We start from the raw sequence: 12,966 nt of genomic DNA on the forward strand, positions 1-12,966 counted from the left end.
ACTCTTCTATCACCAGTTGGCTTGCAGTACCCGGTCACTGTCCTTTTGCACAATGCACATGTCTGTCTGCATCGGCCCCAGATATCCCAATATTTTGCTCAAGAACATAATATACAACTCGAGGAAGGCATGGATGATATACCTCAACTCGTCGCATCCCCTACCCTTGAAGAATACTTTCCCTTGGACTGATCGATCCATTTTTTCATCATGTTATTGGTACTGTTCTGCGCCTGTATCAATAACTTTAAACTCTCATTCAAGTTTTTTTGTTCCTCCCGACTTTCCATATCTCTCTTTTCCATATCTTTTCTTATCTCCTCCCGTTTCCTAACCTCAATAGCTTCCTTCCTAAACTCTTCTGCCTTTTGTTGCAAACCGGAAACAATAGTGTCAAGCTGTTTGGTCAATACGTTCTTTGGCGCCTTCGTTGGTTTTCCCATTTCTTTGTCCCGGTCCGAAGCATTTTCTTTTGGTAGCAACACTTTTCTTACCATACCTCTAGAAGACGCAACACGGACAATGCTACCTTTCTCTTTCTTGACCGCTGCCTTCCCTTTTGCATCTCGTTGTATTTTCCTATCAGAGGAAACAGTCTTGAACAGCAAGGATATCTCGTTCAAATTTTCCATAAACTCGTTTACCTCCTCTACCTCCCCAGTCTTCTGTCTCGACAGTTTTTCATTTTGCTTTCACCAAATAAAGTTAGTAAATGTATTGCACAAGTATTAATAGCAATCTCAACATACCCGATGAAGAGTAACAAGCCTATCAATCCTATCCTTACAAGAAATCCAAGTGCGATTGATACCCACTGCCTTGAGATGTTCCGCAACCTTAGTCCATATTTCCTGCTTTGTACCAGTCTTATCGGCAATAGGATCATCGGCAAGAATCTGAATTGCCAAAGCCCGGTCTTCCCAATCACTCCAGGCAATGCCACGAGGCACTCTTGCTTTTCCATCCCCTCTTTCCCCTTCCTTCAAGAGCTCGAGCAACATTGAACTACTATCCCTCCCCCCGCTTGAACTACTATCCCTTCCCACGCTTGAACTACCCGCTCCTCATTTGTAACAGACATTCCCAAGGACTCTCGGCATGCTCGGCGTGCTCGGCATGCTCGGCGTTGAACGGGTGAGAACTGATGAGGAATGGGTGAGAACTGATGAGGAATGGGTGGGAACTGCATCAGAATTAGCATTGAACTTTAGCTTTTATTGAAAGATGAACCTCAGGTATGGATAGGCTGTGAATAATCGGAATAGGTTGTGACTTTAAGAGTTCGTTGTGTTGAGGAACGAAGAGTTCGTGACATGAAGAGTTCGGGTGTGAAGGGTTCGAGGTGTGAAGTATGGGTGATGTTACGATCACCTGGTCCAGCGCAAAGGGAAAGAATAAAAGACTCCGGCACCTGGTTGCAACTCGCCGGATCGATCCGGCGCAAAGGCTCAATTGTCGGTAGCGGCGTTGTGCCTTGTACCTGGGTATGTAACAGGGATTGAAGAGTTCTTGGCAGCGAGTGATGTTCCCTGATTTCATACATATTTACATTACCGCCCGAATGGGTAAAAAAAATAAGCCTTATTTTGAGCTCTAAGACGTAGAAAAGCCTTAAATAAGGCATATGTCTCAAAAAAACAAAAAATAAACCTGTTTTGGGTGAAAGTATGACATTTTGCTCAGCATTATCTCTAAATCAAGCTCTTCTAAGACCTCTTCTGGTATTAGATTTATCGAATAAATAAGAATTAGTAAAATTGGTCAGGATTATAGGCATTTACGGGTGCTAAGGCTGGGTTAGGGTTAGGCACTTAGCAAATATTCAACCGTGTTCTTCCATCCGTTCTTTAATACCCTCCCCTCTACCTCTCTAACACCTCCGTCCCCTCTACTCTCCTAACCATCTCCCCCCCCCCCCCCATCTCTCAATCGTCAAAATTAATATCAAAACATGAGCTAATCAGCGAATCCAGCAGTAGCGAATCCAGCAGCAGCAGCAGCAGCAGCAAATCGAGCACCTAGTCGAGCACCAAATACAGCACCTAATAGAGCACCTAATCGAGCACCAAATACAGAACCAAATACAACACTAAATCGAGCACCCAATGCAGCACCGAACCTAGCATCAAATCCAGCACCAAATCACCCAATTGAACGAACTAGGTCGATGGGCAGGTAGGGAGGTAGGCGTGCAGGTAGGCAGCTAGGTAGGCATGCAGATAGGCAGCTAGGTAGGTAGTCGGGTTGAATAGATTGTCTTAAATCAATCTACATATGAAGTTCGGTATTAATAAAAACTTCATTTCCGAAATTCACTATGGCGAATAAGTGTAAAAGCATACCTATCAGGCTATCATGCTGATCTCACGAATAAACATTATTCAGCCTTATTTTTCAAAAATACCTTAAATAAAACTGATCAAGCCAGTTAAGTCTTAAGATATTTTAAGATTATCAAAACCATAGTCTAATAAGGACCTTGAAAAGAAATAAGAGAAAATCGTCAAAAAAGGCAAATATCATGCTTATATAAGCCTAAAATAAGGCTTAAAAACACCCATTCGGATGTTAAAGTATCTATAGTCTGATACTCTATCTATATATGGCGCGGAGCAGACAACAGGCTAGCTAGATCGGCGTAGTCTGTCTGTTCCAGTACGCCCGCCAGGACCTATAAAGATATCTATAATCCCGCCTGTGCTGTTGCGATTCCGCCCCACGACACGCAGACAGGCAAGTCGTTCCTATGGAGTGACCTCATATGGTGTCTTTTTGTCTCCGCCGGCGCCACACTACCACACCGTCTCACAGGCGGACCATAATGCGGCAGGTAGCCAGCTGGTTAGATTGCATGTAGTGTTCCAATACCACGGGCACACCTCCCCTTGGGGTGGCGGGAGTGCCGTACGCTTTATGTTTGTCGTAGTCATCGTTAATGTCGACGGAACGCGGTGCTGCCGCGTCGCGCTCCCGCAGACACCAAAATGGCCATGGGTGAACGCGGATTCTGTTGATCGATGCCCCACCCCATCCAACCCAACTCACCCCAACCTGCCATACCCGGGCTACCCTCTGTGGGAACCCTATTACAAGCACCCCCCAGTGATTGATAAAAGAGGGGCCTCTTTTGCAGTGGGTTAATGCTATGACACCTCTTTCTTTGCGAAAATCAGCATTTCATATGTCATCATAGCTCATCACTCAGTCCATAGGCTATCTGGGTAAATGTTTACTTACACCCAACACAACCCGTTGACAGTTTGGGGCTCACCCAACCCTACCGAACCTACTTTACCCTGGTGCGTACACATCACTCGTTGCGGGGTCTGCGCCCCCGATAATGATCGATATCCGGACATGGTGTTGTTATAGGTGGAATCGGCAATCGGTTGCGGATGCAGCCAGCTGCGTTGATCAACTAGTACTTTCTCCTTCGCAGCCGTTGAGTTTCAGTGTTGTACAGCGGTAGGTAATAAGTGATGGAACGCCCTGAGACACAGTGATACCTGTTTTAGGTAAAACGCCACCAACATACGGTGTTTGCAGGTATAACTGTACCTCAGGGCGTTCCATCACTCATTACCTCCCACTGTACTCCAAGAGTCTGAAATTGGTGTACCGATGCGACGCAAAACGAAGCAGAAGTAGACAGCCAGGTCAACACCCTCCCCGCGGACAATAGGGCGACGACATCGAAGTCATCCAACTCCCGCACTTTTATTTTCCTTGTTGGAAATATATCACAGCCTATCATGGATTTGAGGGGGGGGGGGGGTGGTCTTGATAACAAACCCCCACCCCTCGAGCCCCCCTCGTTGTGTTTCCATGGCCTTTGAAATTCGCGCGCTCCGTTGCTGGATGTCGGTTGACTTGTAATTACCTGTTCACCACACTAGCCGCATATGGCTAGCCCGATGGTACAGTACGTGATCATGCGCTGTCACTCGATCATAGTTCAGCACTCGATCATAGCGCATCACTCGATGGCGGCCAAAAAACAACAAAGCTTGTTTCTTTAATAACGACAAAGCGTTCTAGGTAAGTAACCCAGTGTGGAGGAGGTATGGAGTGTATGGTGGAGGCCGTAGACATGGTGTGGCAGGACCCTGTTCAGCACCTACATAACTACATATGCAGGTACGGCGCCCGATGATGATATCCGCTTGCGATATCAACAGAAAGAAAAAAAAAAAAAAAAAGAAAAAAAAAAACAACCCGCTAGAAATTGAAAAAGGTTTATTAGGAGATATTAAATATTACTATTATTTAGTGCTACTACCATTTCCAATCCTCAAAATTCTCATCTACTTCGATAACATCAACCCCTCGGCACAGCCACCCCGCTGCGCAGCGCCAGGAATCTCTGCCGGATGATATCAGAATATTACTTGTTCACATGGGCAGAACCAAAGCTGGTGATCGCTCGCCCCGGCTTGTCAGCAAGAAGCTCAAACGATATGCATCAGAGGAGCTCTGTGGCTGGTGTGGCTGGTACATACATTTATGCATACGGTTGAAGTTCATGCAGCCAAGAACCCACAAACAGAGGGTGTGGCGTGCAACTCGGCTAGCTCAATTGGCCCTTATCGCCAAGACCTGGATTCTCGAGCCACAGCGCAATAAAAGACTTCCCTTCGTGAATTACGTGTAGCTATATATTGTGGTTTGGCACTAGCTCGCTTCCCATCGCGAGGTCCAACAAGTGCGGCAATAGCCAAACAAACACATGATAGCGCGTCCAGATGGCTCTTGAGAGGGTCTTCTGTAACCTTGCTCTTCCTCGGCCCTAGCCCCGGTTGTGGCTGGTGGTAAATCTTTACAGCCTTCCTTTCGTCAACAGTCGATTACTTACATAAGAACACAGAGCTTTCTTAATACAACGAGATCCGCCTCTATCTTCCGGACATATCCCTTAAGCTGGCAACAAATGCCGACCCCTCAAAAAAAGCAAATTTTTATGTGGCTTTACTAACAGATCCTGTTATCTCTCTTATCAAGTAATAGATCTCCTATACAAATCTAGTTCCTCTGTTATCGGGGGGTCGGCATGCCAGCTTAAGGGATACAGCTCACTCAACGCAGCACCCACCACGTCGCCCAGCTCTCCCCTAACATAACCCCACAGCCATCGCCGCGAAAGGATCTGAGCAGCTTATCTCATTACCGTAATTTTCGATCTAATATCTTTAGGGAAAGCGTAGATTGGGTGGTCTCTTATTCATTAGTCAGAGAAGAGGAGAGATGTGGCGGGAGAGAGTGGGGGTGGTCAAGGCGGGAGAATTGGGGGGTGGGAGACTTCTTCTTTCGGTTCCTTCTGCATCCGGCTACTCATCTCATTTGAGAATTAAATTCACGTGTTATTACTCTACTTGTGAATTATCATGAAAACCATTTATTACCGATCGAATGAGGCGCGTTTCCTACTCTACTAAACGCCCTATTAAGGTATGGGCTGAATAATATATATGTAGTACCGAATAATAGTATTTGATAATACGGAATACGCAATTAATGGGTCTTGGAAATCGTGTGTGAACGTACAGAAGTTTCATGGTGCATCATTCACCAATTGAGGAAAAAAGTAAAGATAACTCATAAACATTTTTTTTGCCTTTTCAATATCGTTGCTAAGAAAAAGAAATCAAAAAATCAAAAGAAATCATCATCACAACGTTAACAAGATTCATCACAAGAGCACTATAGGAAAACCACGCGGCACCAGCAGACCTCCATGATCGATCGACTCCTCCTCCCGGCCCCACCCTTGAAACCAACCTCAGTGTTCCGGACATGCAATCTGGGGATCCACGGAAAGGATAGCGGTAGCGAGTTACACCTCCTGGCCCTCACTGATCCCGTAGGGGGCGCGCTCCTTTGTAACATCGTACAGATTCTCGGGCTCACTGTATTCAGGGAGTTCTCTATCGCTGTCCGGAACATCCGCGACAACATACGAGACACCAATCTTGAGCCCCCGCACAGCTTTTTCCGGGATCTTTCCACTTGGCAATTGAACCCTCCAAGCCAAGTGTTCCTTCAGGAAGCCCCTGACATGCTCCAGCTTCATGCTCTTCAGCTTTGGACAGGCGGGATCAGTGTTAGTGTCGCCAAGACATTCCACCAGTGCGAGGTTCAACGGGATAGAGCCTGTGACGATAACGTCCTCGGCCGCACCGTCTCTGCAATTCTCGCAGGAAGTAGTCTCGATGTTGCTGGCGAAGACATCGAAGGAACCAGCAAGATATCTATCGTTGATCGGCTCGTATTCGACTGGAGGAATAGCACCGACATAGAAGCAGACACTGAAGCAGTCCTTGAGAGCGTATTTCGGAACGCTAACATCGGCCTGGTACCTAGATCATATGGTGTGACATGTCAGTGAGGTGGTCCAAGGCAAGTAAGTAGTAAGTATGTTTGTTTGTTTCTGCTTTGGGGGGGAGGGGGGGTCCTCACTTGTAATGGAGAGCGCGTTTAACGTCAGCCGGACTGCCGGCGGGGTTGGGCAGCCCCCATGATGTTGCCTGCTGCTGGGTCGGGTTTGCTGACATGTTCAAGATGCTGGAGGTTTGATGCCCGGCAAAGGCTGTGGAGGCGCTGTTGTTGTTGTTGCTGCTGTTGTTGTTGCTGTTGCTGCTGCTGCTGCTGCTGCTGTTGTTGTTGTTGTTGTTGTTGTTGTTCGCGCTGCCTCCTGGCGGTGGTGGTGGTGGTGGTTTTCCTCTCCGCCTCGCCGCTGCGGCTTCTTCCTTTGCCTCCTCCGCTCGCACCAATCCTTCCTCCCGTCGCGCTACTGCATCATCCCCCTCCGCTGCTGATTCCGCCGGTCGTGGATCTGCCCGCACCAGCTTTGCGACCGCCACTCGCCCTCTTGCCTTCGCCACTCGCGCGGTGAAGTCCGCCACCCGCCCCAGTCCCGCCGCCACTCGCGCTTTTGATTTCGCCGGGGGTGCTGCTGCTGCTGGGTCCGCCGCCACTTGCTCTGCTAAGCCCGCCGCCCGTTCTACCGCGCCCGCCGCCCGCTCGATTGCGCTCGCCGCTTGCACTACCGCGCCCGCCGCTCCCGGGACCACGTCCGCCTCTTGCTCTTGCGCTTGCGCTACTGCGTCCGCCGCGCCCAAGACTTCGACCACCGCTTGCTCGACCTTGTCCGCCGCATCCACTGCTGCCTGAGCCGCTTGCCCTGTCACTTGCTGCGCTCTCATTTTTGCGGCCGCCACCCGCGCTCTTGCGGCCACCACTCGCGCTCTTGCTCGCCGCCGCTCGCGCTTTTTCAATCGCCGCTTCCTCGTCTGCTTTCGCCGCTCGTGCGTCTGCCTCCGCCGCTCCCGCTGCTGTCTCTGCGTCTCGCGCTTCTGCCTGCGCCTGTCGCCCTGCTGCCGCATTCCCTCCCGCTTTTGCCTGCGCCTCCCGCGCTTTTGCCTCCGCCACACTCGCTTTTGCCTGCGCCACAAGCGCTTTTGCCTCCGCCGCTCGCGCTGCTGGGTCCCCTGCTTGCCCTGATCTTCCCGCCGCTTGCGCTGCTGCGTTCGCCGCTTCCGCTGCTGCATCCGCCGCTTGCGCTACTTCATCCGCCGCTTGCGCTGCTTCCTTCGCCGCTTGTGCTGCTGCGTCCACTGCTTGCTCTTCCAGGCCCGCCGCTTGCGCTACTGTGCCCGCCGCTTCCTCTGCTGCGTGCGCCGCTTGCACTGCTGCGTTCCCCGCCGCTACCGCTGCTACGTTCGCCGCGTCTTGCGCTGCTAGGTTCTGCGCTCGCGCTATTGCTTCCGCCACTCGCGCTCCTGCCTCTGCCACTCGTGCTGCTACCTCAGCCGCTCGCGCCGCTGTTTCCGCTCCTCGCGCTGCTGCAGCCGCGATTTGCGCTGCGGCCGCCGCCTGCGGTGCTGGGCCCGCTGCTTGCGCTGCTGCGTTCGCTGCTTGCTCTGCTGCGTTCCCCGCCGCTACCGCTGCTGCGTCCGCTGCTGCTGGGCCCGCCGCTCGCGCTGCTGCTTCCGCGACTCGCGCCGCTGCCTCTGCCACTCGTGCTGCTGCCTCCTCCCCTCGTGCTGCTGCCTCCGCTTTCCCCGCTGCTACTTTCGCCTTTCGCGCTTCTGCTCTCGCGCCTGCCTCCTCCACCACTATCTCCGCCCCTTGCACGTATGACCCGTACAAACGCTGAATCGCCGCGAGAACATGTTGAACCCTTTCACCAGGTACTTGTTCTAGAGCAGCGGCGGCGAGCTCGCTGTAGGTGCTGTTGAATGTTGTGTGGTCACGGATGTCATCGGAGTTAAACACTCCGTCTAGAGGCTCAGGCCTCCTGAAGGGTACAAGGTCTAGATCGGGTATTATGAGCTACTCGAAACAACGTCACGTATAGATTGGAAGGAACCTACCGCTATCAAGACCATTGTCCATGTATGTATTGGGGTGCACTGCTTGCCACATGGCGAAAAGACGCTCGATGTTGCAGTGGTGAAGCCAGAAAATGGGGTCGAAAGCAGCAACTTCGACGTAGTGCTATATTATATATATATTAGCAGCAGTCAGGTATATATTTTCTTATATGGAAGGAGTGTTGATGGATTGTACCATGTGTCCATCACCACCAATGTATACGTGCCCACTGTCGTGAATGCTCTCCACTGACTCATGAGCCCCACGCACGGGAGGATCGTCAGGATTGAGAGCAGGACGCCAACTGGTGGCGAGCCTATCGAAGTTGACTTCCTGGAACATATTACGCAGTCTCGCGGGAAGCCTGGCCGGAAACAGGAATCGTATTAGAAATAGTACCCGGTTTACAAGGGTCAAGAGTGGTCTGTATGTACCCTCTAGCAAGTAATTCCAGTCTTGTCTTGACCGATCGAGCTGGGTTCGCAGCGTGTGGATGACGATGAGTAGCAGTGGTCATGTCGTTGAGGTCACCCTGGAATATCGCTTGAGCGTTACTAGGACGATCTCCATTCAATGGGGATGGAATTCCTCACCCGGATATCAGCTGGATTAGGGGCGGCCGCTTGAGGAGGGAAATTGTATTTAAACAGTGGATTCGGGATTAGCTCCAGGGTTCCATTGGGCGCAGAAGGAACCACAATTTCTTTCGATCCGAGGACGATCCTAGGCGGGGGGCCAGGGAGTGCAAGATCGAGATACCTACCTTAGCTTAGAATTGTCCGCTGCACAAGAATCTTGGGAGGCGAGTACTTACGGGGCGCGAAATGTGGGCAAGAGTGCGGTGTAGGTCGTCTTGAGAGGTTCATTGAAAGCTTGAACAGCCTCCCAGACATTATCACGCAGACATTGCTAAAAAGCCCAGGATATCAATACCTAGATGCACCTATGTATGGTCATAAGAAGACTAGCTGCAAGGCATACCTCAAACAGCGCGACATATGGACGATGCCAGGTTGGGAAGCGATTAGTTGTGTGAACACAGTACCCAGGTTCTGGCCCTGGTCCTCCTGCCAGTTCGAAACCGTCCCACGCTTCGTCGGGGAGTCCATGGATTCCAGAGGTCTGGTACCAGGAGCGGGGATCGTTTACAGGTTTTGCTTGCATTCTTGCGAGACCGAGGATGTACATATTTCGAAGATGTTCGTTTTCGGGGAGCACGAGTTCTCGAATTTCGAGACGGACACCACCAGCGCCCGCAACTCCGGTAATAGTGACGGCCATGTTTCCGGGTGATTTGAAGAGAGGGTTGAGTTATCAAGGTTAGGATGATGCGAGATTGAAGTGGGGGAGCTGAATATTTATAACCAAATTACGCGCTCGTGGGTAGGGGAGGTTGCACAATGCTAACGAATGAAAATCAAATTAATATCAAAATTATCTATCACAGAATTTGGGACTATTATAGGTGCAACCCATCAAGGATGAAGGCCCAAAGCCTTGTATGCAGTAGCAATCAATCAATCAATCAAGGCCCAAAGCCTATTCTGCTCATATCCTTTACTCGCCAAATGGATCTGGTTTCTGGGGGTCCAGCGACACGGGAGATCCGATACCACCTCAAAGTGAAAATCATTTCACATGCTATTTGATTCTCTTGCTAAAACTGGTAATATGGCGAACGGACCCGATCGACGATTGGAAACTTCTTGTAAGCACACCATTTCATACCACCATCTACTCAAACATCTCCCAAGCAATGAGCTCAGGCGGTCACATCAGAAACCGCCGACATGCCCAGTTGCATTGTTAGACTTTTGTGTCGGCCTAACAGAATGGTCTGGAGCCACATAAATCCCCTAGAGGGGGGTGAGATATATTTCATAAAGATATTACTTTTTCAATAGACAAGGCTACAAGGAGTGCTGCAATATTCAATAGAGGTATATTGATGAGTGGCCCTGAGACACTAGTACGCGGCCCGGAATACTAAAATATTAGCGGGCATGATACCCTACTCGGTAAGAAGGAGCACAATCGCTGAACAGATGTGCTAACAATGCGGGGGTTGGTGTAATAGTGTAAATAGAGCAGCGGAAGGTTTTGTAAACTTCACAAACGCTTTGGGAGCCGCCAATCAATTCAAGGGACTGCACGGCCCATTACCCAATCGATTTTAGGCTCCGGGTTACCGGTGATATCTTCTGTCTTCCGGATATGACACCGCCTCTCCTCCAATGGGTATGCCGTTTGCTTCCCTATACAGAGGGGAGGTAAGGGTGGGGAAGGCGAAATACGTAACATATCACTCAAACACTACGACCACATTGATTGAAAGATAGTTTTAGTGATGGAAATCGACAAGATCATGAGACCTCTTTCCAATAACAAACAAGTTCATGATGATACACTTCTTCCACATCATTCTGCGGAGTTTAGGAGCTAATGGTTTCGTGATGTTTGTACTTAATAGGTTATTTGGGCTATGACTGCCTTGAATGAGGCCAAAACCGGGCACACAGTTGGACAACAGTCTGCTACGAACACTTACATACAATTACAGCCAATGTCAATACGATAAAGAGGGAGCGGACTAGCTGATGTAGTACCTTATATGTTGATTACTATCTTGATTGATGATCGTTCTAAGAGGGGTCCCTCTCTCTCTCTTATCCTCGTCCTAATGACACGCTTATGATACAACTCTCTATGTGGCCTAATGCCAAGACACACGTGACAAGACCAACATACACACTTCTCGCTTGTACCTGCAACTAGCGCCCGCATACTCTCCATATAATACACGGATACCACAGCTGAGCTTGAGTTAAAGAGGGGCAGCAAGGTTGGGCGGGGCAGATGTGGTCGAAGGATAGGGCCTATAAAGCATGTCGGGGGAATACTCTTGGTGAAAGGTATAAAATACCGCCATAACTCGAAAAATTGGCTAGATCAAAATTACTTGTACGGGAAACTTCTGGTGCAGATCGATGCCATTCAACCAATCACTCAAGTGGTAATCCCTGGACGGAGATAGCCAATTTTTCGAGTTTTGGCGGTAAACAAGTGTTTCCATTCTTGCAGGCGTTGCCATGCAGCTAGTGCCAGGTGAACGTTTCATCGCCAATGCAGGGTCAGTCGCTTTTGGACTAGTTGCTCGCTGATCAAAGCCAGAGCAAACCATACTTTATTCGATGAATATGCTAAACACGGCAGCAATTAATTTAGTAAGGTAGAAGGTATGATATTAAAACTACGGTTATATTATAGACACCTGATTCAACTTGGGGGCGAGGTTCACCTAATGGTTTTGGTCTGGGCCGTAGTAGATGGGGAGATCTCCGACCCCCTTGCCCCCGAAGTGGCCGCTTGCAGCTCTCACTACACCATTGATCGACCATACCCTTGGGTCATCTCAGAATATCCAACCCACGATGGTGCGCAACTAGTAGTCGACATACCTCAAAATTAGATATCACTATCACTGGTGGAGCTACCGAATTTGAAGGGGCCAAATAGTGCACCGTACATCCGAAAAAAACGATACACCATCTTCAGCTCTGAGAGTAGAGACAATGATGCACTTCTATTCAGGTTTCACACCATTGACAAAGTGGCCGCTCAAAGGTTGGTATCGAAAGGGATGCGATATCTCCTTCGATATCCCCAGCTAGTACTCTTTGCTTCCTCTGTTAAAATTCATCTAAGAACTGTTGATACCTCGCGCGATAAGCTCTAGATGCGAGAATTGCATCCCTCAACCCGTCAACTTATTGTCGAAGGTTTACGATAACCGAACGCTATGACATACTCCACAGAATTTTCAGCTGGTCGATGGCCAGATGAACTCTATGTTGCATGACTAGCGTACGATAGCTCAGTTCACTTTGAAAGGTGAGTGTGTCAACTTGAGTTCTCATTGGTCGAAATCGACCCTCAGCCCAAGTCGACACCCACTCTGCAGGAACAAGCTTTAACCGAGGCTTGGCAGCGCAGCTCTACCGGTACCACTACCAGGGCTCGCTCTGAGACATTGTAAGTGGAGTAGCGACAAGGCTGCAAGAGGTTTTACATAGACTGACGTGTGGCAATCCCAGGATCTAGATCTGCCAACCTTTAGGAGTGTGGTCACCGGGGTAGTACCGGAAACCATGCTTCTAAACACTCATTGGCTACTTGCTTCTTCTCCGACAGTTGCTGCGTCGAATCGTACAAAGCATCCGGATAACAAACACAATGGGAAATATGTAGGGGACAGAAATTAGGCAAGCCTGATGACCTTCTGACCCGAGGAACGATTCCTCAGGTGCCACCATGGACCGGAGGTGGTCGATCAGCAACTCCATCTGCACACGAGTACGCAGAATGTTTATTGAAGCATCAGTCTTAATCGTTTCACATACCCTAGCCAAGTGCTAACTAGCTGCTACCCGGTACGCTCTGGCCAATGCAATTTCTGTCAGATATCCAGATACAGTGTTCAATTCGGATGTCTTTGTTATAGTGCATCATCAAGCACCAAAAAGTAGGTGGTGCTTTTACGTTACGTCATTCCTTGTGTCTTATCAAAATGTTCACTACCTCCTACTAGGCTGGAGG

General features: G+C 49.5%; 2 protein-coding genes across 2 annotated transcripts; both read right to left on the reverse strand.

The window, feature by feature from the left end:
• Positions 1-143: 143 nt before the first annotated feature.
• H6S33_008252 (uncharacterized protein) lies at positions 144-1,001 on the reverse strand (the record flags this gene model as incomplete). The annotated part of the gene is made up of 2 exons (XM_044839618.1): positions 144-689; positions 750-1,001. The coding sequence occupies 2 exons, from the start codon at positions 999-1,001 to the stop codon at positions 144-146; spliced, it is 798 nt and encodes a 265-aa protein (XP_044688443.1).
• A 4,829-nt stretch (positions 1,002-5,830) lies between these two features.
• H6S33_008253 (uncharacterized protein) lies at positions 5,831-9,651 on the reverse strand (the record flags this gene model as incomplete). Its single annotated transcript, XM_044839619.1, has 9 exons — positions 5,831-6,353; positions 6,454-7,156; positions 7,185-8,309; positions 8,370-8,493; positions 8,566-8,734; positions 8,805-8,902; positions 8,964-9,129; positions 9,185-9,279; positions 9,352-9,651. The coding sequence occupies 9 exons, from the start codon at positions 9,649-9,651 to the stop codon at positions 5,831-5,833; spliced, it is 3,303 nt and encodes a 1,100-aa protein (XP_044688444.1).
• Between the last annotated feature and the right edge of the window lie 3,315 nt (positions 9,652-12,966).

Source organism: Morchella sextelata (assembly GCF_020137385.1).
Source record: "Morchella sextelata strain SCLS chromosome Unknown scls_25, whole genome shotgun sequence".
Taxonomy (NCBI): domain Eukaryota; kingdom Fungi; phylum Ascomycota; class Pezizomycetes; order Pezizales; family Morchellaceae; genus Morchella; species Morchella sextelata.